The 26,723-nt window shown below is 37.0% G+C and overlaps 1 protein-coding gene across 2 annotated transcripts in view; it reads left to right on the top strand.

Annotated features, from left to right (window-relative positions):
- LOC100587525 (protein POLR1D) overlaps positions 1-26,723 on the top strand; it is a 45,405-nt gene that overhangs the window by 6,602 nt on the left and 12,080 nt on the right. The window contains exon 2 of one of the 2 annotated variants that reach the window (XM_012502044.2): positions 19,873-19,947. In XM_012502044.2, coding sequence (XP_012357498.1) covers positions 19,873-19,947 — 75 coding nt within the window. Of the gene's footprint in view, positions 1-19,872; positions 19,948-25,642; positions 25,790-26,723 lie in introns of those variants that run through there. The other variant, XM_030818592.1, reaches the window with a different exon arrangement.

Raw genomic sequence — 26,723 nt, 5'->3', positions numbered from 1 at the left:
TTAATTTCAGGTAGTAAAAGAATGATGACAAGGAGAAAACTCTGAGTAGTTAAGGAAGGCCTTTCTGAGGAGGTAACATTTGATCAGAGAAATACAAGAAGAGAGAGACCAAGGATAAAAGAGAATGAGCCCAGAATTTTTTTAAAAACCTGAGCTTAGATTATTCAGCAATGAAAGCAAAATTATGGACCTTTCTAGAGGAATAAATTGTATATTTCAGCCTTGTGTGTGTTTGTGACTTTTATTAGTGCCTAAATTTATATCATCTGTTTTTAATCTGTGTATGTATTTACCTAACAATTATAGTAAAGAATATTGAACTACTCTGTGGGAAGGAGGATATGTAGGATATTGGAGTTGTTTTCAATTAGCTGATACATGTATGTATAATGGAGGGGCTTATTTTAATTGAACTTTTTTTTTTTTTTTAGAAAAGTACACTTTTTTTTTTCTTTTTTTGAGACAGTCACACTGTTCCCAAGGCTGGAATGCAGTGGCGCAATCTCAACTCGCTGCAGCCTTGACCTCCCAGGCTCAAGCAGTCCTCCTACCTCAGCCTCCTGAGCGGCTGAGACTACAGGCATGTGCCACCATGCCTGGCTAATTTTTGTGTGTGTGTGTGTGTGGAGACAGTCTTACTATGTTGCCCAGGCTGGTCTTGAACTCCTGGACTCAAGTGATCCTCCCACCTCAGCCTCCCAAAAGTGCTAGGATTATAGGCGTGAGCCACTGTGCCCAGCCAAAATAGACCTTCCTTACGAATAGAAATTGATATGTGTGGAATCTTGGGTATCTTTTCAGTAAGCATAGGCATAGCAAACTGAGGCAGTATAACATTGGAGTTAAGAGCTGTTGGACTCACAATGCCTGGGTTTTGATCCTGGCTCTAGATGTTAGCCATGTGACCTTGGACATACTGTTTGATCTCTTTGTGCCTGAGTTTCTTCTTCTGTAAATTGGGATAACAATAATACCATATAGGGATGTTACAAGTGTTAATTTAGATAATATTCAAAGTGCTTAGGACAGTACCTGAACCATAAAGCATACTCTCAATCAATGTTAGCTATTAATGTTATTATTGTAGTATCATTGATGTTGAGCAAGCTGGGTTGGTTTATATTCCTTCATGTGAAAACTTTGAAACAAAAAACCTTAGTAGCCTGTGTTATTTTTTTGTTTTCTTCAGTCTATAATATGATTTGAGGACCTCTGTATGGAAGGTTATCAGTCTGTTAAACCTATAGCTTTTAAGAAAAATGCTTTAAAATAGCATTCTTATTAATAGGCTATAGAAAAGTCGCAGACAAATTGTGTTTCTCCTCTTTTTTAAAAAAATTAAGATTCTGATGGAACATTCATAATCATCCTTAAGCTTTAAGATTAAGCAGAAAGAGAAGCAAGTTCTATAGCAGATGGGTACCTGGCTTGGTGCCAGGTATCTGGAATATTGGTAGGGAGCCAGGGCTCAATCTAGGTCAGTTGATTGTAAAAACTGCATTAAAAAGACTTTATTTATTTATTTATTTATTTTTGAGATGGAGTCTCACTCTGTTGCCCAGGCTGGAGTGCAGTGGCGCAATCTCGGCTCACTGCAACCTCCGCCTCCTGGGTTCAAGAGATTCTCCTGCCTCAGCCTCCCGAGTAGCTGGGACTACAGGCACCCGCCACCAGGCCCGGCTAATTTTTGTATTTTTTAGTAGAGACGGGGTTTCACCATATTGGACAGGCTGGTCTTGAACTCCTGACCTCATGATCCGCCCGCCTCGGGCTCCTAAAGTGCTGGAATAGCCACCGCTCCTGGCCTGATTTTTTTTTATCTAGTACTGTTTCTCAGTATATTCCCTGTTCATTATGCAAGGCACTTGGCATATCTCAAAAACAAAAGCTACCTTGGTGCTTTTCTAAGTTTTACCTTCCTGACTTGAGTCAAACCTCAAAAAAATTGTGAATAATGCCCCCACCAATTCTATTGAAAGGACTCCAAGAGAAAATCCAATAGCCTGGAGCATCTAATTACACAGAGATTGAACTAGTTGGCTTAAACAACAGCTTGGGGTTACAATTTTTGGTTTTTTGTTTTTTTCATGGGTGGGAGAGACTTTCTTTTTCTCTGCCGACCTCTTTCAAGGCAGTGTTGTGTAGAGGCGAAGGGTAGGGACTCTGAAGTCAGAGGGCCTGTTGGCTTCACACTTCCTATCTTATGAATGTGGGCAAGTGATGTAACCTTTCTGAGCCTCAGTTTCCTTACGTATAAAATTAGGCTAATAATAACACCTTCATAGGGCTATTGTGAGAAATAAATAAAGCACTTAGCACAATTTCTAGTACACTTAAATACTCAAACATTAGCTATTGCTATTGATATATATGGTTGTTGTTCAAGTCAGTTAGTGGGAGTTAAACTAATGGTCTTCACAGTACAGGTTGTGTCACGTTATCCATAGGAGCCCTCCTGGCTGGCTTGCATGAGCTGTCCACATCCCACACCCTGCTGTCTACCAAAAGCATCACCTGTGACTCTGCTTCACTGGCCTTCTCACTTATTTTATTCATATAAGCCTAACATTGCCATTTCAGGGCCTTGGCACTTGCCCTTTACTTCCCAAACCTCTGTTCCCCTAAATCTCACATGACCTGTCTGTTTCCAAAGTCATTTGCTCAGGGAGACCATCCTTGACTGGGTATTAGTCCATTGCTGCATAATAGATTATCCCAAAACTTAGTGGCTGAAAGCAACAAATACATCTCAGTTTCTGTGGGTCAAGAATCTGGGTGGAGCTTAGCTGGGTGATTTTGACTCAGGGTCTCTGACAAGGCTGTAGTCAAGATGTCATCCAGGCTGCAGTCTTGAGGATTGCATGGGAGAGGATTTGCCCACAAGCTCACTCATGTGGGGCTGCTGCATGCCATGGCAGCTGGCTTCCTGCCAGAGCCAGGAAAACAGAGAGAACCCAAGACAGAAGCCAGTCTTTTTATGCCCTACTCTCAGAAGTGGCATTCCATTGCCTCTGCTCTATTCTGTTAGACATGAGTCAGTAAGTCCAGCCCACACTTAAGAGGAGAGGAGTACATGAGGGTCTGAATACCAGGAGGTGGGGATCCTTGGCACCATCTTAGCGGCTGCTTACCCATCCGCCTTCTCTAAAGTGGCATGCACATCCACATACAAACCTCCATCACCCTCTATTCCTTTACCTAGTTATATTCCTTCATAGTACTCATTGTCAACTGACATTATATTATATATTTATCTATTTATTGTCTAACTCCACTTGAAAAATATCTCCTTGGTGGCAAGGGCTTTGTCCTTGTTCGCTTCTGAACCCCAAGCACTTAAAACTGGGTCAGGCACACAGTAGGCTTTCATTAATGTTTATTCAGAAAGTGAATGAATATATGCATGATTACATATCAGTGTCAGAGTATGAGTGCCACAACAGGAAGAAGGACTGATGATTTATAATGACATTATTTTGTACACTTATCAGCTGACATTTGCAACTCAGAAAGCCACCACAGTAACAAGCTTCAAGAAGACAAAAAATTACTGAGTGGGGCAAGGAACCATGCCTATCCTGTGGCTTCAGTGGGAGGAGGAGCTGGGGGGAGGCAGGGGTAAGCATCATAGAGAGCCTTGATAAAGGTGGTTATGCTTTATATTCTGTTTCATTTTTGTCTTCTCTGTGTCCTCAAGAGCCTCTAACACTACTATCTTCACCACCTTGATCATGCTTCATCTGTTATCTTGTCTATTGGTTTAAAAAGGTAGAATATCTCCCACTTGAAGTTGATTGATGGATATTTTTACTTTGCAACAGCAGTATGGGAGAGTGACATGAATTTTCCTTGGGATCTTGTCCCCACAGAACTGTAGTAGGGAAAAAGTTGTAGGATTGTTGTTTTGAGTACCATGAAGTGGAATTGAAAGGATTTGATTCCAAGGCATGCTGTTTTTTCAATGCCGAATAGTACACTCATTTCCTAACCAGCTGTCTCGTAAATCTATGCCATTTACTACAAATAGCATTGCTTTGGAAAAATAACAGAATGCATGCATTTGTTTTTCCAGCAGCTATTTAAGGTCCATTTGTTTTCCAGGTACCAGGAAAGCAAAGACGAATCTCATTTCATGCCTACCTCCACAGAGTTTGCAATCCGACTAGACCAAAAAGCTGTGTAGTATTAAAGAACTGAAGGATAGGTGTCATTTTTTGTAACTCTTTTACCTCATTAAAATTGCAGCGCCCCCCCCCACCCCCCAGCACTCCTACCTTGTAGTATTTTTTCTATAGCACTTATCTTCTAACATATGAGATATATAATTTACCTATTTATTGTATTCGTTATATATTTCGTTTCTCTCTACCCCTCAAACACACACACTGTAACATAAGCTCCGTGAGAGCAGAGATTTTTGTTTGAATGTTCACTGATGTATCCACAACCCCTGGAACAATGCCTGGCTCGTAGCAGGTGTTTGAAAAATGTTTATCAAATGAATGAATAGAAGATTGACTCTGTATTGTTTTTACATTGAATACCCCAAGAGCTGAACTTGAATTTAAAAAGGGAAATAACTATTGTATAAGCTTCGAATTGAGAACCACAAATTTGTGGTTGTATGTCTTCAACTCCATAGTCTGTCACATGTAGATGGCAAGAGACTGGGCCTGTCCAGGAGTCAGACCTAGAGGTTCATTTAAGCAAAGGGTGACCAGAGCAGGCAAAGATAGAGTGCCAGAGGAGTAGCCTATGCAGTAGGAACCAAGCAGATCTGATATTGCCAGGTAGATGACTCCAGAGGGGTCACCTGAGTTAAGAAGAATTGGGCATGTTGTTTATGCACACATAAGAAGGCAGGGCTTTGTATCTGCAAGGCCAAATTTGGCTGCAACGCATCTCACATTGATGAGAACTGACCCCCACCAAGGCCGACAACGTTGGTTTTGTGAGCACCTGTTCTACCCATATACCTACTGCGTGGTTTCGGATTTGGGGAATTCCCAGACCAATAATATTTCAAAAAAATCTAATGGGGTGAAAGGATGTAGGTTTGCCTAAGTTTTATTTTGCCCTTACTTTGTGAAATGGACTTTCCCTCACTTCGGTGGAAAATTGCCAGAAATCCCAGTCTTTATTTAGGTGACCTGAAGCACTTGAAGGACAAAACAAAGACTTAAAGCATTCAGTAATTGGATGTCTGTTGTGCCATTTTTATCATGTTAGCTCCACAATAAATTGAACAGACTCTTGCACTTTTCCCTTGGGTCCTCATGAGCATTTGTCTACAACTGTTAATAAGTTACATGGGATCTAAGAATAAATTTTCATTGGAACTCAGATTTCAAGTGAAGGATCACCCAACATTGCAATCCCTCATCTGACATTATTTCAGATCCTGAGTTGCTTCTTTGTTCTGCATACTTAAACATAAGTCCTGGTACTTGGAATACTTAACAAGGAGTTTTTGTTGCTGTTGTTGTTTCCAAAAGTGATTAGTATAAAATTGGTAATATAAAATTAATATAAGCTTCATTTATCACTTCATTCCCTGAAGATGAGGAGTAAAAGAGTACCATCATCATATTCTTGTCAAAGTAAATGAGTTGGATTTATATTCTTTATCAGACCTTGTAACTGGAGCCTTCTAGACTTGATTCTACAGTTTTATTTCTGCTTTTTGTTTATTGGTTTGTTCACATGGCAGAGATTGCAGTTTGTCCTTAAATGGATAGAAAATATTAGGGATTCTAGGGGCTTACGATTAGAAACTTATGATTAGTTTGTTTATATGGCAAAGATTGTACTTTGTCCTTAAATGGTTGGAAAACATAAAGGATTCTAGGGGTTTATGATTAGGAACTGTTGTGCTGAAAATGTCTGTCTTTAGAAGTGTTAGCTTACAGGTGTATCACTGTCTGCACCCAGACTTGTAGCAAGCAGAGGATTCCCTTCCTATTTCCTTGTTCTAATAAGTTGGTCCCCATCAGAGAGCAATGAAAGATCAGAACAAGCCAGAACATGAGGAAGCCAACTAGACTTATTCCTGGCCAAAAGCAGACAGCCTAACAGACACGTAACTGTGACTATAAAGTAAGAAGACTGATTTGCCTCACCAGGTAGGAAACCCAGTTTAATCCTCCTTCAAGGTAGATAGTGTCTTTTCCCCTTTATAAAAAGGCAACTGAGACCTGAGGAAGTTAGGTAACCAGCCTAAGGTTATATGACTAGTAATAAGATAGGAACCCAGGATGGCCTGACTCTATAGACTCTGCTTTTTTTTTTTTTTTTTTTTTTTTTTTTTGACACATGGTCTCACTCTGTCACCCAGGCTGGAGTGCAGTGGGGTGATCTTGACTCACTGCAGCCTTGACCTCCTGGGCTCAAGCAGTCGTCCCACCTCAGCCTCCCGAGTAGCTGGGACCATAGGTGCAAGCCACCAAGCCTGGCTAATTTTTGTATTTTTTGTAGAGATGGGGTTTTGCATGTTGCCCAGCCTGGTCTCGAACTCCTGAGCTCAACCTGTCCACCTGCCTTGGCCTCTCAAAGTGCTGGGATTAGTCATGAGCCACTACGCCTGGCCAAACTCAGCTTTTAATGGGCATGATGTTGTCGATGTTACCTGCCTTGGACTCATATGAAGATAACAGCTTTGCCAGAGCATATGCTCCAAGGAGTTCAGTTTAAGAGACAAAATTGTTGGCCTGGCTGAAATGTGCTGGCAATGGGGCTGTTCTTTGTAAATCTTAAACATGAAAACAATCAAATGAATGAGAGAGTAACTTGTTAAGAACCCAGATAAAGGTTTACTGATAATACTTGGTTTCTGAAAACACCATTTTTCATATTATTAAACCTTATTAGTATTATCTTTAAATATGTTCATTTTAACTTTTTCATCTATATTGTGCCAAAGCAGCACTTGATCATCCTCAAAATATAGAAACTTTTATTCACAGATTGAATGAAATAAGGGTATGTGTTATTTGACAGGACTCTGGATATGAAGTCAGAAAGCTCTGGGGTAGAGTCAGCTGTTCCCCTTACTGGTTGACCTCAGACAAGGCAGCCTCCCTAAGCCTTGGTTGCCTAAACAATAAAAGCGAAACAGGAACTTCAAGGGTTCATCTCAGACTTGGTGAGGTAATATATATTATTCCCTAAATTGCTGTGCACATGATATTTTAGTTAACATACATAACTATCAATAGTATAACTATGATTACTATTGAAATTATAACTAAAATGATTATTTTTAAAAAAATTCTTAACAGATTTGTTCAGTGCTTTATAGTTACAAAGTAACTATATACACACATATATATATAAATTGTATTCAATCCCCCTAAGAATTCTGAAAAGGTAGTAGAAATATCTTCATTTTAATCACATAGCTTTGTGACCTTGAATATCACAGGATCACAGAGCTAGTAGGTACAGAACTGGGACTCATTTTCTCACCACTATATTGTGACTGCTTTCTTATTCTGTTAAGGTTACTTGATGGTGTCCTAGATTTAAAACTGTAAAGGAAGAACTGCATAATTTGTCTTCTAAAAGCACTGAGAGGTGTTTTAGGGACTATATAAAGACAGAACAGTTACTGAGTAAGTCTATTCAGTCTGGATTTTTCAGGTAAGAAATTCTGCTCTGAAGCTTATGTATTGCAGATCACAATAATCGTAGACACATCACATAGCATTGGGATAGTGTTAGTGTTGGTACTTAAAGTATTGTCCTCTAAAGGTAATGATCCTGGGCTAAAATATTATAATTATAATCTGTCTCCTCATCGTTTCTCCCTAAGGTGACCATACATGCCATCTAGGCTTAAATATTGGTAATTTTGAGTTAAATTTTCAAAAACCAGATATTATTTAGTGTTAGGCAAGTTGTTAACTTCTCTAAACCATAATTTCCTCGGCTTTATGTGACAAAGTTAAACCAGACGGCCTCTAACTCTAACATCTGAGAAACTTTTCCCTTACATTTTTTAATAATATAGATTGTATTTAATGGATCTTTACCTGAACATTTTGGTTCAGGTAATTAAAGTGAAAGTTATAGTGAAAAGATCCTTGAAACTTTTCTAAAAACACTGGGCATACAGGAATTAATATAGTGTATGTCCCAATTCTATCAAGCAAACGCTAAGAGAGAATTGTAAATTTAGGGGTCTAATATTTCAAATGAGATGTGAAAGTATGGTCCCAAGCATTTGTACTGAAAATCCAGTGCCCCTTTTTTGGTAAGCGTAAGAGTGTATTAGACTTTGGGAGGAAGCCAAATTATGCTGTTTGGATAATCAGCATGATCTGTCTCTCAGAATTTTCCCCTGCAGTCTCAATTGGGTACCTATTCTATTTTTAACTTAGTTCTAAACTCTTTGTTAGCATTGCTCCATCCAATTAAGCTGCAGCTGCTGTTCCATCCCTAAGGATTGTTTATGTTTCAGTGGATGAGATGGTCCTAATATGTAAAGCTACTTAAAGTATAGTTTTAATTCAGGGACAAGAAAAGATTGTGTTTAAGTTTTTGATATTTTATAAAACAATGCATAGTTAAACATTGGCTCTAGAAAATGCTTTCACATTTCCCTTCTTAGTTATATCATCACATATAATTTATAAGTCTCTGAATGATAAAGTGTGGTTTGCTGGGTTTTGGTTGTCTTGCAGCTGGTTTCTGATGCCAGAATCATCGATTGTATTACTCTCTGTGGTTTCTTTCTTTTGGCAGCTGATGTGTTGTTGGTATGATATGTGTTATGATATAAAGGTAAAGGTTGGATTAATCATAATGTAATTTTCCATGCCTTGAGTTTTTCTCCATACTATAGAGATTAGTCTCCATGAGCTGCTTCCTTCCTTTCAGTTAATCTCTGCAGCCTTTCTAGTGGTTCCTCCTGTGCTGTTGAATTCAGCATCTGTAAGAATGTGTTTGCATTGTACCAGAGCTCTACAACTTTGGCCAGCTAAGAAGGAAGCATCTCTGGGATCTTTGAATGTCAATATAAAACCTTATTTGCACAGTTGTGCACTTTTGGCTGACTTGTTCAGTGGACCATCTAAGTTCATCACTTTGAACTGTCGTAAACATTTTCCTTAAAGGGATGCTGCTCTCAAAGTTAGATTTATGTGTATGTTTAACTGCTTAACTCTATTAACTACTCCTTTGTATAAATATAGAATTTTCCCAAAACACTTGTATATATATTAACTAAGTTTTTAAAATTGTAAAATGGGATTTAAAATTACCTTGTCCTACTTAATTTCATTGCTGTATAAATTGGCACCAGAAAAACAACTTGAAACTTGACAGTGTGGGGTTTAGAGTTAAGAATTTACCGATGGGTTTTAATACATTAAAAAAAATTTTTTTTTTAGAGATAGGGTCTTGCTATGTTGCCCAGGCTGGCCTCAAACTTTTGAGATCAAGCGATCCTCCCACATCAGCCTCCTGAGTAGCTGGGACTACAAGCATGTGCCACCACACTGGCATAATTTTTTTTTTCGTATAGTATATTTTTGTAGTTAACTATTGATATAGAAAATATTGTCTATATATATATATATATATATGTACTATTTTTTCAAAATCTCTCCCTGCCAGTGTGTAGAGGAACTACCATATGCCTCAAAGCCACGTTTGATGCCTAGAGTGTGAAAGACAGAAAATGCCTGGTGATCAAGATGAGGCCTGGTCTGGCACCCCCCACAGCAGGAGGGAAGCACGGTCACTCTAGAGTGGGCTACACCCTCTATTTCACTGGCTCTTCATCATCTCTTGCCTCTAAGGCAGGACTGTGCCTTGCACTTAGCGGTCGCAGGACTGTCACTGAACCTGTGATGTTGTCTGTGGAGTGCAGGCTTTCTCTTCTTCCCATCTCATTGTGTATTGCTAGATCTCTAAGAATTAGAAGTATACATATGTTTTCTTCCTGGGGTTAAAAATGGCTTTATTCAGATGATGACAGGTAAATTATTTATCTTGAAATAGCATTTTCAAGAGACTAATTTCTACATGTATTTTTAAATGAAAACACTTTTTAAAAAGCATGAAATGATGAGATGCCAAAATCCTACACATTCTAGAACTTTCTTTTATGTTTTTTTTTCCCCTATTCTTTGGCTTTTAGCTTTGAGTATAATTTATAATCATTTGATGAATCAGACTGAAATCTACAAGGGGTGGACAGCTTGTTTTCTAGCAGATTACTGCAGCCTTGACACGCTGAAGAAAATAGCTTCAGCAGGCTGACCAGACTTTCTGCTGAATAGGCCATCCTCGGGGCTGAGATCCAAGAGCTCTGAGGTATTGTTTAGGACAGTCTACAGAGAACTGCAGATGATTTGTATAAAATAAAGCTCTTTTAGGATCAAGAGAGTGATTTACAGACCACGCTTTTGGTGAGGTGGTTTTTCTGGTATGTGGTGTGTTTATCAAAGGACAGTACACCTACCAAATTTCTCCCTCATTAAAAAAAAGCTGTAGAGGCAAACTTTAGAGGCTTATATTGTAATGTTTTCTTTTGTACAACTTCTGTAATATTTTTCCTGTCTACATTTTGAACAGCTGTTTGGTGAGAGTCTGAATTTTATTTTTTATTTCTGCTTTTTGGTCTTCTGCCATTTTTCCTATCCTTTACTAAATTCAAGCAGCTGCCATATTAGCTTTTCTTTGCTTAGATATTGGCTCCCTTCCACACCCATCTTTCTAGACTTGAAATCCCTTTTTCTTTTGCAGTTTTGTTTTCATCAGTTTTGTTCTCCAGAGCATCTGTTCTCTTAAAGAGATAACAAAATACATTTTATTGAGTAAAAGAATTCAATAATTATTTGACCTTATATTCTCTGTATGGATTTTTCCCCCAACTAATATTTCAGAAGAGCATAGACTGTAATATTTTTAAACCTAACATTTGACCTATCAACAGATCTGCTCTTCCTGTTATTGTATTGTCCATGGGCTTTTCTATTCAGAGTTTACTATTTCCTAAGTAACCCTATCACCACCACTCCTCAAAGTTATTTTCAGTAAGAGCTGCCTTTCTTCATAGCTTATATAAAAATTTACCATAGCACATTTACTCAGATTTTATAATATGAATTGAAAAAGAATCACTATATTTTCTGTATCAGGATTTAAGAATAAATATTTGTAAAAATATTTGCTGTTTTGAAAATGAGGTCAGTAGACCCTACAGTGAAGTAAGTGTCTTATGAACTGAGAAATAAGTTTTCCCTAGGAGCTAAACGTTAAGAATTAACCCACATTTTAACTGAAGAAGTGATCTCTCTGTAATAGTAATCCACTCTCGGAGGCCATCTATAAATGGGTAGTTGCAGATTTGAGAATGTCGAAGTCCAGGTGAGGGGACTGGAGTTTTGTCTTTGCCAGAGCAGTTCTTGTCATGATAAGTACCATTAAATATTGCTGCTCTCCTTGCCCCTCCTCTCACTAGACTGAGCTTCTTGAGGACTAGGATCATGCTTTGTAATAGAGCTGTGGTGTAAGGGTTAAGATCCTGGGGCCTAGAGTCAGATTGCCTGGGTTCACATCCCAGGCCCTATCATTTATTGGCTGTTGTGGCCTTAGGTAAGTTTCTTGACTTTTCCTTATATTCTCCTTATTTCCTTATCTTTGAAATGGTAGCTACATAGATTTGTGAGGATTAGCTGTAAGGTATATGGCACATAAGTACTGTTACCACTATAATTTTTCATCATGTCCCAGTGGTGCATATTAAATGCATATTATAACTATATTCAAAGGAGAATTGCCCAGACCCTGGATGAGGAGAGCAGCCCTATATACCACAAATATATAGATGCCTATGTCAGTGGAGATCCAGTGCTCAGTGCAATTCATAACCCAGGAAACACCCTCCTCATGTTTTGACCTGCACCCTTGAATCAAAGGAAACTGTCTAAATATGTGAAGATTGTACCAATGTTGACTTTCCAGTGGACACTAATTTAGAGTATGGAAAGGTTTGGAACTGCAGAAAAGTTAAAAAAGACATTAACTTGTCAAATCCTTCATCTTGGCATGAATGCAATAGATCCTTCACTAAGAAAATATTGTTTCCCACTAGTGCTAAGCTTCCATTTTCTTGCTTGTCATATTATTTCAGTTCATGACTCTGAAGATACTCATGATTTAATACAGTACTTGAAACAGCTGCACTTGGAAACTGAGTAACATTTTGCGATCTTAAATCATATTACTCTTATATTTGTATATGTGTAGGTCTATGTGGAACATACAAGAAATTTGACACTGATTCATAGATCATTTTATTATTTTACATTGTGTTTTTTAATACTTTTAGACTATTATGGTTTATAGAACATATAACCTTCCCTCAGTATCCCTGGGGGATTGCTTCCAGGACCCCCATGGATACCAAAACCCACAGATGCTCAAGTCTGATATAAAATGGCATAGTATTTGCATATAACCTACATGCCTCTTCCTGTATACTTTAAATCATCTCTAGATTGCCTGTAACCTAAGTAATCTATTATTACTAATATTACATTGTACTAGGTATAATCTAGTCTTACCTAGTACAATGTAAATTCTATGTAAATAGCTCTTATTCCATATTGGTTTTTATTTGTGTTATTTTCATTGTATTTTTTTTTTTGCTTCTTTAAAAAAAATTTTCAATCCATGTTTGGTTGAATCCACAGATACAGAGGGCAGACTGTACACTCTCATGCTTACAAAAAGGGGGCACTGCATTTTCAATACAAATGCCTGGGACCATACTTTCATCGCATGTGAAATATCAAATGCCTAAATTTGCAATTCTCTCTTAGCGTTTGCTTGACAGCAATTGAGCCATATGCTAAACTTCCATATTAATTCCTACACATCCGGTGTTTCTAGATAAGCCCCAAGCCAAAGTATTTACAAGGCTCTTTTTCCTATAATTTGCAAGGAATGAAACCACTTTTAATTTTTATGAAAATCTTGATTATAACAATGTAATTAGGGACTTTATTAAAATCAATGCAAGAAAATAAGTTTCATGGAATATATACAAAATATTTCTGTCTTTCCACATTAATCCAAATATTACTATTAATCCAAATATTAATATTAATCCAAATATTCAGCCATTTCAAAAATGGCTGAAAATATTTTTTATTTTGTTATAATGAAAGCAGATTTGTCAAGATAAGAAGAAATATATTTTAGTATTTTTAGCTTATTTTAAAACTTTTACATGTTTGGAAATACTGTATGGGGACTTCATGTGCCCCTCAGTGGGCCTATAAGAAAGGAGTAGTTACATCTATTGATGTGGAGCAAACAGGGAGATCAGGAAAGGCTTGGTGGAGAGGTAATGTCAGAGCTGAGTGTCTGGTGTAAAGGTTGTGAGTGGAGAGTGATTTGGACAGAGGGCATAACCCGGGCAAAGCTCCCCCATGCATGTAACAGCAAATGTAGTGTTGCAGTTGGTGGGAGTGTCATAAGCCATGTTATGTCTCTGGACTGTCAGAGCCAAGGCCCTAGATGTGGTTATCCCACAGAGCATCTGTGTGGCAAGGCCTTGCAGAGACAGGTCAGTAGCCCCACTGTGACATCTCACCCTCTCTGTAGTGGCACCCTCCACTCCAACACTAGGCACTGTCATCTCAAAACACAATTAGCATCTCCACTAAGAAATGGAGTTCAGAGGATGTTAACATGTATATATATATAGTGAAGCAAAAGAATAATATTGGAAGCTAAACAAAGGCCATTTATCTCTGATCAGTAACTCACTGAAGGGAAAAGTGTTTTCTAGATCTGAAAACTTGCTGAGATTTTCAGGCAGCCCTAGTGGATCAGAGTCCTCAATCCTAACAGGAAAGATTCCAGCTCTGCCTCATTCTGTGTCCTTGGTCAGTGTCTGTGATTTCCCAGTCTGCCCTAATGTTTGATGACGCTAAGGATGTGTGTTGCTGTTATGCCCCTGTTCGTTTGGCCACTACAGGGGATTGCTCCCTCAGGAACCTGTAGTGATTGATTTTTTTCATTACATTTATTTGCCCAGTGACATACTGTATTTTTCTCTTTTATCTTCTTTTTACCTCCTTTGTCTTTTCTCTTCTTCCATCTCACCCATCATCATCTATTCTGTCGACAGATGCAGTATTTTCATTTTTAAAACCTTGCATTTGTATCATGTCCCACACATACCCAGAACCCATTTATTCCCCAGATCTTAACTTAGTACCTACCATGTATGTGCCAGGCATAGAGAAAACTAGGTTGAAAAAGACAAGTTCTGAGACCTTTAGGAGTGTAAAAAAAATAGCTATCATATTTCTTCTGCTTCTTATAAAATACAGAACACTTGGATCCAAATCAAATATTTTATTTTATCCTCATAACAATCCTGTGAAGTAATTATTGTCATCATTGCAAAAAGCAATCTGCAGTGTCTTTGTCTTATTTTTCCACCACTGCTTAAAATACCACTTTCATCTATCTCTTTAGTTCATGTTGGGCATGAAATCAACAAAGGATCTCATTAATTTTCTTTTCAAACCCATGTTCCTCCATCACCTTCCAGTCTTTTACCAGCATAAGTTCTTCTTAAAAATTCAGCACCTTTTCTCATGACTTTCTGTTTGTTATTTTATAAATGAATATTGGGGCTCCCTCCTCACATTCTCCTAGATAATCCAATATTTGTTTTTAAAGTACATATACGGCTCTTTATTTTATATGCAGTCCCTAATATCCTCTTCAGGGAAGAGCCTAGTTCGCCATATAAATCACAGTACCTTGTATTTAGCAAGTCCATAATATAGATTAGCTGAATTTAACAAAATGTACAGATTAACTTATTGTGCCTTTAGTTTATGTCTGTGAATAAGTCTTTTCATTTCCCAAATGACCTCAGTGTTGTCTTTAGAAACCCTTTTCACAATTTGAATTTTTGTACCTTTCTTTAGAGCTGATACATGACCCCAGACAATCTGATATTTTACTGAAATTAAATAAGGATATTTCTGAAGTTTTGCCTGTGTTTGTAGTCAAAATACTAAGTCATGAAGAACCCAAACTTTGTCCTGTGGCTTCTACAGATCCCTGTGACTACTAAACCACTAGTTACTACTGGCAGTATGAACCTATAAGCAGTTGTTTGCAGATGTTCAGAGTGATCTTATCATCTGTCCATATTTTTTTAATCAATGACCTGACATCAAAACTTTACTGAAGATCGAGTAGATAGTTCATTTTTCTCTCTAAGCTTTATCATTCCATTATGGGAAGAAATTTAGATTGCCATAGTAAGGTTTCTTTTACACATATGTGGACGACTCCACAAGTATAAACATGTTTGCCTTCAGCACTGATAATGTGTTGGGCCTTTTAGATAACTTCCCAGTCAGCAGCAACAAATGATGCTGTACTCATTTCTGCCAATTTTCTAAGAAGTCTATATTCTTGTCACCAAGTCATGCTTGTTTGAACACATCAAGAAGAGAGTAATCTTATTAAATAATGTATTGCCTTTTTTGAACCTGTTTTTCTGTCCATCATGTGACAGATACTGTACTATACAGTTAGCTGATCAAAGGTGACTTTTAAAGACTGAGAGAGACACAAATGAGGAAAGCTGCTAACGTTCAGCCTGGTGTTCCTAGCTTTCCTTCACCATCACAGGAAGAGGCCTATAACTATAGGCCTCTGACTGACTCCATCATTTTTGAGCAGTTATTTGAGATTTAGCTTCTCTGATTTTATTCCTTTAAAATTCCTGTTTTCCTACTTTATTATTTAATTTTCCTCTCAATTTCTGGTGCTTTATTTCAGTTACCTTCAATTTCTTGCTACCCCTTCTGTACACTGGAACAGTTAACCCTCAGTTGATTAAAGTGATTAAAAAGAAACAGACCCAGATAACTCAAAACTAATTTGTTTGACTTTGGATTTTAAGATGATTTTGTACCAGATTTGCATTCCCACTTGGGTTTTATTTAAGCTGCTATTATGATCAGTTGACATTCCTTAAGCATGTACCAGCTGGCTAATGGAGTGAACAGGCAGGCCTGAGGAAGCCGTGCTAGCATGGAAAATTGGCTGGAGATAATACACACATGGATCATTGAAAATTGATTGTGGTTTGTTCCTGTGCCCAGAAAACCGTCTGCTTAATGACTCAGCTCTCTTGGGTCTCCATGGAACTTAGTATTCTAATATAATTAATTAGTTTTACAAAGAAACCTTCAAGATATTGAAAAGAACCAAGTATAAAAACTAGCATACCAAGAACTAAGTTTATGTCTGAATAATTTTTTAATTGTTCAAGTTCTGTATATACTTAGTTCTTATAAATTCTCCTATTTGCTTTTCCTGTATTTTAATTACAGTTTACACTTCTTTCATCAGCTCATTAAAAACTATCTTGTTTCATGCACGTTGATGTTTCATAATCTTTGATAATTTATTTTGCCCCTGTGATCATGCAGAATAGAAACTGGATTTATAATTTCCTTACCCAATAATTCATTAATGAGATTTCTAGAGGAAACAACAAAGGCTACAGTAATGGAGAAGTTGCTGACTTTCTCCCCTTAATTTTGAAAGTAGTTATCGTGTTTTAAGGTTGGGATACTTGATTGCTAGAAATTGTTATTTTCTTCTTTGGAAGTAAAGATCTGTAGAGGGAGCTTATGCAGGAGAATTTTGGGTGGGAAGTAGCGAATGCTCAACATTCTTAGGACAAAATAGTGATCAATCCTCCTTCATTCCTTCCGCCTCTCCAGTATCAGTATCCCCCAGTTCTCTTTGAATGAATGCAGTAGTGGCACTCTGTTAGGCCTTTTTTTCCCCATTTAGTTTATTTTTTGCCTTTTAATGATAAACAATTTCTCCAGGATTTGCTGCACAGATATTTATGGAGGAGATAGTCTAATAGAAGGATCAGATGATACCTAGCCTTAAAAACAGAGGTTGGGTTTTGTTTGCTTTGTTCCTCTTCCTCATTGCCTTTCTCCTTGATCGTTAGCAGTGTTACTTTGGGCAAGTTAGTCAATGTCTCTGAATATCACTTTCCACATCTGTATTGGTGGTAATAACTATGTTATCATGGTTATATAGGATAGTACTTGGTATACTTAAAGCTCTATATCGACATTAGTTGTTGTTAAACCAATTGCAGATCCCTAACTTGGGTAGATCCAAACCATGGGAATGGGTCACGCAGCACCGTTTTGGCTGTGAACAGCAGCTAAGCCCCCTTTACCAGTGGGAACATGGTAGACCAGCTGGCTGAGTGCCCTCCCACCCAGTCTCCACTCCTCCTTTTATGGTCCTCCATCCTTGGCGAATTTGTTTCACCGCAGGCAGTATTTCTCATACATGTACCTTCTTTTCTCTTTGATTGTAATCGTAAACCAGAAGGCATCCTTAAGCGTGCCAGGTAAAATTAATAACAGTGCTAGAGACAGTTTTAAGTAGAATTGAAACTAAAGAAGAGTCGCTGTCAAACTTCAAGCTCTTGAAAGCACCTAGAATATGCCTTCAGGGTCTCTGCAAGAATCTTTGAGTATCTTTTGCAGATGTGTAGCATTTCAGCTGGATTCTGACTCAAATAAGCTTCTGTAGTCTGGTCCAGAAAGCTAGACAAACATTTTAAAATAGTTTTTATGGGAAAACACATTCCAGTTTATTTGTAACTGATACATATTTTGTTCATAATTGGGGAACTGCCCCGAAAAGTTTTTTTCCTGATTATTTTTAACCATTTCTTTTGACAGAAGGAGAGCACATAGGTGGATCTAGGTATGATTTATCTGTTTTTATTTTAAAACTACCACACTAATTTATGGGAAAGGAAGAGGCATATTTGGAATATTTATACCCTTTAATTTTTTTACTTAAATCTATAATGGTGAAAAACAAACTCTGTTTTGGAATTAGGATAAATTTTGCTTGAACTACTGTAAGAGACGAAGTCCCCAGATCATTTCAGCAGGCCATATCATTATTCTAAAGAGCTGGAAGAAGCAGCATATGTGGTCATCAGATGAACTTACCTCTTTGTGATTCCATAAGACTGGGCTCTGAAACTTGTGATTGAGGGAGTCAACATGTCGGTAGATAGGCAAGAGCTTCAGTTCGTCATTGATCCGTAGCAGTGGGCCTTCCCAAGAAGGATCAGAAAATGTCAAGCTGCTGAGTTAACTGAAAAGACATCTTTTAAAGATCTCAATAAGAGTTTATTTAAAAATGAGTTATACAAAAATAAGCAGATGTATTTTTGAAGATTAAGAGGTGGTGAAATAGTTTGAAAGCATACTATTAGGAATATGGAGGTAAATAACGAGAAACAGATGAAAAAAGTTGAAACTGTTTTCTTTGGTGGGTAGGGCAGGATAATGTAGAAGTCTGTTGTATTTAAAATCTTTTAAGTAGTATTTGTCTTTTTAAACTATGTGCATGCTTTACTTTGATGAAACAAAGATCAACATGAAATAAAACATTATAACATTTTAATATAGACTCTATATAATTATCCAGCTTCAAAAATTCATGATTAGATTTATAGTTCTGTCTTTGGACTATATTTGTTTTGGACTATATTTGTTTATAGCTCTCTTTTTCTTAACTTTGTTATTGATACATCATATTCAAGTCAGGGATGATCATCTTCCTATGTTGCTACCCATAGCACCTTGCACAGTATCTTACACATAGTAAAGTCTCAGAATATGGTTGATAAATATGTTTTCTGTTTTTTTAATCTCTTCAAAAATTAAATAATACATGTTCATTGTAGAAAAAATGGAAAATGCAGCAATGCAAACAGAAAAAAAAATCACCTTAAAATTCATCTTACTGTTTTGATAACATCCCTCCAAATTTTTTTATTATTATTATTTTTATTTTTTTTAGAGACCAGGTCTTGCTATGTTGCCCAGGCTGGTCTCAAACTCCTGGCTTCAGGTGATCCTCTCACCTCAGCCTCCCAAAGTACTGGGATTACAGGCATAAGCCACCACACCCGGCCCTCTCCAAATGTTTTTCTATGTAATATATATGTAAATAAATTTGAAATTAAGGTTAGTCTACACATATTCTTTTGTACCAGCTTTATATACTGAATGTGAGTGTCCTGTGCCAAAAATCCACTTGTCTTCATTTTTAATGACTGCCTAATCTTCCACATATGTGGATATGTTATGATTTATTTAACCAATCCTTTATCAGTAAATATTTAAGTTTTCTGTTTTTTCTTTAATTGTTAACAAGTAGTTTGAATATCTTGTACATATACTTTTGCATATTTATTTGAATATTTTCATAGGACAAAGTAAAATTTTTAGGTCAACTGGTATATACTATTCTTAAGGTTCTCTATTATGTTGCTGGATTGTCCTCCAGAAATATAATATCAGCTTCAGTCCCCATTAGTAGAGAAGAAGTTATCCATTTCTCTACCCCCTCACTAACTAATGGGCAGAAACATTTATCCTTGTTGAGTTCACTGGTATTTCTTTGAATAACAGTGAATTTGAAAAAATATAGATATATACATATTTGGCTGTTCATGTCTTTTGTTTATTCAAATTAATAAAAAAAGATAATTCTTATATTAAGGATATATGATTTAACTGTCTCATATCAAAAATATTTTTTCCAGTTTCTAATTTTTTCTCTTCAGTGTTGCTTCTCTTTATATTAATGGTTTCTTTTTAATTTATGTGTTCAAAATTGTCAACCATTTAAAAAAAAATTTGCCCCAGCAATCATGCTTCAAAAGCTAGTTCCTTTCCCAAGATCATGGACCTGGAATGAATTGATTTTCAGAACTTAGTATGGTGACTGCCTCTCAAATCTTTTCCTTTTTCTTATCAGGAAAGCAATAGAAGAACTGCTTAAGGAGGCAAAACGTGGGAAAACTAGAGCTGAAACAATGGGACCCATGGGTTGGTAAGTTCTTTGAGTAATCTTCCTTAAAACTTAAGAAAAAATTATTAGCTGGAGATATAAATATGTAAATCTTTAGCATATAGAGGAAATGGGAAACCATGGAAGCAGAGGAAATCACTCAGAGACAAGTGTAGAGTAAGACACTGCTGAGAACTGAATGTTGAGAAACTCTAACAACATGAAGAAATGGGCAGCGGGCGCCTATGGAGGATACACAGTATAGGTTCATTGTCCCTTTAGTTCACAAGTCACCAAGAGGTATTTAGATACTACTGTGCCCAAAGTCACCTGTGCAAGAGTAATATTATGTTGGTGTTTATTGTTTAAGAATTTCTAGTTTACTTATAGTCCTTAGTAAGTTAAAATTTATTTTAGGAAATTAATTTTAACTGTAAGCATTTTGAGTATGTGACAATTCAGCCATGTAGAATTAAAGATTACCTTTGCAGATTATATACAAAATGGAGCTTGTTAAAACTTAATAATGTGGGCTGGGCACAATGGCTTATGCCTGTCATCCCAGCACTTTGGGAGGCCAAGGCAGGAGGATTGTTTGAGCCCAAGAGTTTGAGAATAGCCTGGGCAACATAGTGAGACTTCATCCCTACAGAACAACAAAAAAAAAACTAAAAAAAAAAACAAAAAAAAGACCCTTCTAGGCACTACTTTAGTGATGCCATTTGCTTTTGATGAATATGCTGATTCTGGAATTTATATCTACAGTTAAAAATGTACTGCAATGGAATAAGGAGGGTCATTAAAAAGAGTAAAATGTAAAAATGTGATGAGAGTAGAAGCTAAACTTCTCAACATAGCTGGTTTTGTAAATTTGACGTTTAGAACCATGCACATAGTTTACCTAAAATCCAAGACGAAAATTAAAATGGAAAAGATAATACCTAAAAATCAAGCAAAATAAAACATGGACCTGATAAACCATTGAGTGGATGGCTTAGCTACATGGAAAGAAACTATTTCAGGTGATCTGGAATTTGACTATATTTCCAAAAGATAAAAAATAACTACAAAGAAATTGTTTTCAGTCATCATATTGTTAGTAATAATATTGGTATTGCTATTCTGAAAATATTATATAGTAGGATAAAACAAGCAATACTTTCTATACATAAATACCAAGATTTAACGTGAAAATGTTAAAGAGCTACAAATATAAAATCAAAGAAATAAAAACCTACCTATAATCCTAAATTTGAACTGGAAACATCAGTATGAAGTTGTGCTAGATTTTCTCTTAAGAAAGAGAGGGAGAGAGAAAAGCTTTTTCTAGCTCTCTTCACAGAAAAGGCCTAGAAACAATGACCACCCACCCAGTAGCAGTGAGCACCCCTGGTGCCAAAACTGTGTTATGTAAATACCATTTCTCACTGAAAGGAGAGCGGAATCCTTAGAGTAAGAACTGATTGCAGACCTGAAGTAGTGCCCAGAGTTAGCCAAACTGCAAAGTTAGAGGTCACAGTCCCCAAGACTATCCTTACTTCTTATACCAACCACAAGTTCAGAGGGTTCCCCCAAACTACCACCCTTAGCTTCAATAATTCACTGTAAGAATACAATTCACTGAAATCTGTTATACTTGTGGTTACAGCTTATTACAGGAAAAAGATACAAACTAAAATCATCCAAAATAAGACACAAAGATTAAAGCCACGGTTATCCTCTGCTCCATGAAGAGGACATGCTACCCTCCCAGCATCAGTGTGTGATAATAGGCATGGAATATTGCCAAGCAAGGAAGCTCACCTGAACCTCAGTGGTCACAGTTTTTATTGAGGTTTCATTACATAGGTTTGATGGGTGGATGGATGACATGACTGATCTCAGTTTCCAGGTTGACTGATAACATATAACCCAAAGTTCTCACCCTAAGTCACATGTTAGTCTCTCTGGCATGGCCAGCTCCCACTCTAAGACTCTTGGGTGTGGCCAGCTCCACCCTAAACAAAGACATTTCTATGACATTACTTTCTGGAAGCTAAGGCAAAGGCCAGCCCTCTCTTTGGGCCAAACCAAACTCTTCACTACATGGGCAGGAAATGTATAAGAGAAGCTGGAAAATCTTGTCACACCAGAAAGCAAAGAAACATCAAAGACCAATGTACTCATGTCAGAAAGACTCAGGACCAACTTGAAAGGTCTCCCACTAGTCAAAGATGATATAATTTGATTTAAAAAACAAATAACTGATTAAAACACCTAAAATATGTTAAAATCTGTAAGGTCGTAATGATCATCATAATAACAAACCTGGTAGTCCCTTTTATAGGATGCTAGAGAACCAAATCACTATTCACAAAACTGATAAATAGGAAGAAGTAAGCATTTACCCTGTTTCCTGTACAAATTATACTTCAAAGTTACCAATTGATGAAAGAAAACTTTACAGAATTGTAACTAATACATTAGAAAGATTATAGAATAATATTATCATCATTTGAGTTTCAACACATTCATTAACCCTTATATCACAGAAAGATGCAAGAAGAGCAAACCACCACCTCTGGGGCATCCTTGTCAAAAAATTGAACCTGAATCTGATCAAGTCTCTAGTTAGAACTACTAGTTCACAAGAAATACAGAGGGCAGAGGAACATGTTAAATGACACCATAAGGCTGCAATCACAAAAATCCAAAATGTGAGAAATGCTACAGGACAAAGAACCCAGTTTCTTTAACAAATGAATTTCAAGGAGAAAAGAAAGAGTATCATATGAATTAATAGATTTGAGGAACATCAAATAAAATGGGTCCCTTGTTTGTATCTTTATCCAAACTAACTGTAAAAAGTTATGCAACAATTGAGGGTATTTGATGATATTAAGGAACTGATGTTGATTTTTTAGGTGTGATAGTATTGCTGTTATTTTAATTTTTAAAAGCCATTATCTTTTAGAAATGTATTCTGATATATTTATGGATGAAATTATATAATGAAATAATCCAGTGTGAATCAGTCTGTATCTATCATGTGTAATCATCTTAGCTTCAGTAAAATACCTAGTAAATAACAGATATATTATTTTAAAGTGAATACTGAAAAAAATGCTCAGCTTTAATTTTGAATATTTATATTAATAGATATAACCCACATAAACAAAAGCTCTTTGGGGTGTCCTCAATCATTTTTAGGAGTGTGAGTGTAAAGTACCCTAAGACCACAAAGTCTGAGAACCACTATTATAAGACAATTGAAAAAAATAAGAATGCCAGCAGGAATTCTTATCTTACAGACTCATGGGAAAAGTGGGAAGATGACAGTGAAAATCTGGTGAGATAATGTGTATGAAAACACCCAGCATGGTTCCTGGCATGTAGCAGTTAGTTAGTAAATATTAGTTAAATCTGCTCTTCTTTCCAGGCCTCCTCTGTGCTTTACAGAAATAAGGTGCCTCTACTATTGTGAGTCAGATTAGTATAAACTTTTTAGGCACAGGGTGCTTTGGTTTTGGATATAAGGCTGAACCTTCATCAGGCTGTCAGTAATCATTGGTCCAATCTAATACCTATTAGAAAGACTCAGCATAGAGCTAAAATCATGCAATTTACAAGTGAATAAGAAAATATCAATCATAGTTCTTGCTCTGTAAGGAGCGTCCAAGGGGATTGGTTGTTTCTTGCCAGCTCTCCAGATAGATATCATTTATGCTGACAACTTTAGTACCACCTACTGGCTTCGTAAAACTTTCTGATAGTAAAAGAACTAGTGTATCAATGCTAGTTCTGCTCTGCCTGGGGAAAGTTACCATGTGCACCAGACTGTCTTGAGATTTGTGTGGGCGTTGATGTACTCTTTGGGAATAATACTGGTTAGGTTGGTAGTTCCACAGAGTTACTGGGACCCAGGCTCCTTCCAGTTTTCCAAATCTCCCAATCATAGATGGTATGACTCTTTTCTACATAGTCTAATACAGTAACAGACATTGAGTCCACATTTCAATTAGCAGAAAGGAAGAAGAGAAAGAAGGCACACCCCTTTCCTTTAAGAAAACTCGCCATGACTGGGCGCTGTGGCTCACGCCTATAATCCCAGCACTTTGGGAGGCCGAGGTGGGCGGATCACTTGAGGTCAAGAGTTTGAGACCAGCCTGGCCAACATGGTGAAATCCCATCTCTACTAAAAATACAAAAATTAGCCAGATGTGCTGGCACATGTCTGTAATCCCAGCTACTCAGGCTGAGGCAGGAGAATCACTTGAACCTGCGAGAGGGAGGTTGCAGTAAGCCGAGATCACACCACTGCACTCCAGCCTGGGGGACACAGTGAGACTCCATCTCAAAAAAAAAAAAAGAAAAGAAAACTTGCCAGAAGTTGCATTTACCATTTCTTATTTTTTTTTTAATTTTTTTATTTTTTGAGACGGAGTCTTGCTCTGTCTCTGGATCTCAGCTCACTGCAACTTCCGCCTCCCGGGTGCAAGCGATTTTCTGCCTCAGCCTCCCGAGTAGCTGGGATTACAGGTGCCCACCACCACGCCCAACTAATGTTTGTATTTTTTTTTAGTGGAGATGGGGTTTCACCATCTTGGCCAGACTGGTCTGGAACTCCTGACCTAGTGATTGCCTGCATTGGCCTCCCAAAGTGGTAGGATTACAGGCGTGAGCCACCGCGCCCGTCCTGTATGTACCATTTCTCCATGTACCGCATTGGCCAGAATTTAGTCTGATGTCTACATCTAGCTGCAAGGACAGAAATTTTATCTTTTTTTTCATAGGCAGTTGTGTGGCAGATAAGTATCTGGGGTTCTTTGACTACAGAAGAAAGGAAGAACAGATATTGAGGGACAACTAGCAGCTTCTTCCCAGGTATAGGGAAAAGCATGTTGAAAAGGGAGTAAATAAAAGATGGCAGGCAAAGTAAGATACTCCAGATTGTTAAGAGGTGGATCCCGTGGGAGACTAGGATATGAAACTTACACTTTCCCATGAGTCTGAAAGACAAGAATTCCTGCTGGCATTGTTACTTGGTTATCTCAATTGTCTTGGAACAGTGGTTCTCAAACATCTTAGGATACTTGCACTCTTACGTTATTGAGAACCCCAAAGAGCTTTTGTTTATGTGGGTTATATCTATCAATACCAATGTTTAAAATTAAAGCTGGGCAATTTTTAAGTATTTATTCATTTTTAAATAATCAAATACATGTTAAGATAAATAACATTTATATGAAAAATAACTATATTTGCAAAACAAAATGTATTGAGTACAGTAATTTTGGAAACCTCTTTGATGTCTGGCTTATAGAAGACACCTGGGTTCTTATATCTGCTTCTGAATTCAATCTATTGTAATGTGTTATTTTGGCTGAAGTATATGAAGAAAATACTACCTTACAAAGATACGTATTTTCGAAAGGAAATACATATCAGAAAGTTTAACAAAGCCAGTAGGTGGTACTAAAGTTGTCAGGATAAATGATGTCTATCTGGAGAGCTGGCAAGAAACAACCAATGCCCTTGAACACTCCTTACAGAGCAAGAACTGTGATTGATATTTTCTTACTCACTTGTAAATTGCATGATTTTAGCTCTATTTCAATAACTTTTTCAGAAAACTGTAGATATTCTTCTTTGATACTACATCAGAACTTTGCAAGTAACTTCAACAAGTAGTAGTTTCATAATATTCTTTTTAATAATGTGTATTTTTCCTATCCTTTTACAGTAAAAGCCCTTTATATAATATCCTTGTACCTTGGCTGGATCTTCTACTTATTCTTGATTTTGTAACATCATCATTGGTCATCTGGAAAATATTGGTTCACTGAGTTATGAAGCTTCCAAATGTTGACACGTGTCATTATATAATATTTTTAAAATCACATTTGTAAATATCATCACCAATCTCATCAGATAAGTCTTTTAAGTGTCAAGGGAACCTGTCAAGTTCACAGTTTACCAAAATTCTAATTTTTTTTTCATCTGGAAGCTCCAGTTGTATATTGGCAATGAATACTGTGAGTTGTTTTCGTAGAAGTGACAGGCTCACGCACATCTGAATAACCAGCTAGTTCACTTTGCCATTTAGTCACACAAGTACTTTTCCTTGAGGCCTCCATCATAATCTCAAGTAGCAGAGTGCTTTGTATGTATGTCCCGTTTATACACATACATTATTAAAAAGACAGATGCTCAAGGGTCAAAATTTAACAAAATTAATAATTTGCACTGCTTCATCAAGGACACTCTCAAGTAAAATTGGCCATTTTTAACTGGAAGTGCATGGTGGTAAAGAGTACAATGACCACTGGTACAGTTTTTCGTCACTGCCTTGTTTCTTGCCACTGTTTTACTTGTTGCTTTTGCACCATCAGTGCATATGTCAACCTTCTGGAGAAAAGCAAATTATATCAAAACTATGGAAATAGCTTTGACTTTGTAGATTGCCTCATGAGTCTGGAGGACTCTCAGGGTTCACTGGTCACACGGTGAGAACTGCTGCTTTAGATAGGTGCCAGCAAGCAAATACAGCAAAACAAGGAAAATAGCTAGGAGGAGAAAAAAGGAGACAAAAGGTCATTTGTTGAAGATAAGATGTCTACCCATAGTGGTTCAGCACAAGATACACATTCAAAATCAATTCCTTATACAGTCAATAGCCCACTAGAAAATATAATGAGAGAAAAGGACATTGTATGATTATCTATGATTGTGTGATATATTTACATGTAATAAACATATAATTTTTGGCTGAACCATGTGCAAATTAATTGTAGGCATCTTGATACTTCAGCCCTAAATTCTTCAGCATGCAGATCTCA

The sequence above is a fragment of the Nomascus leucogenys genome, chromosome 9, assembly GCF_006542625.1.
Source record: "Nomascus leucogenys isolate Asia chromosome 9, Asia_NLE_v1, whole genome shotgun sequence".
NCBI lineage: Eukaryota > Metazoa > Chordata > Mammalia > Primates > Hylobatidae > Nomascus > Nomascus leucogenys.
The sequence above is the reverse complement of the archived record's forward strand: the minus strand, read 5'-3'. Positions and strand labels throughout refer to the sequence as shown.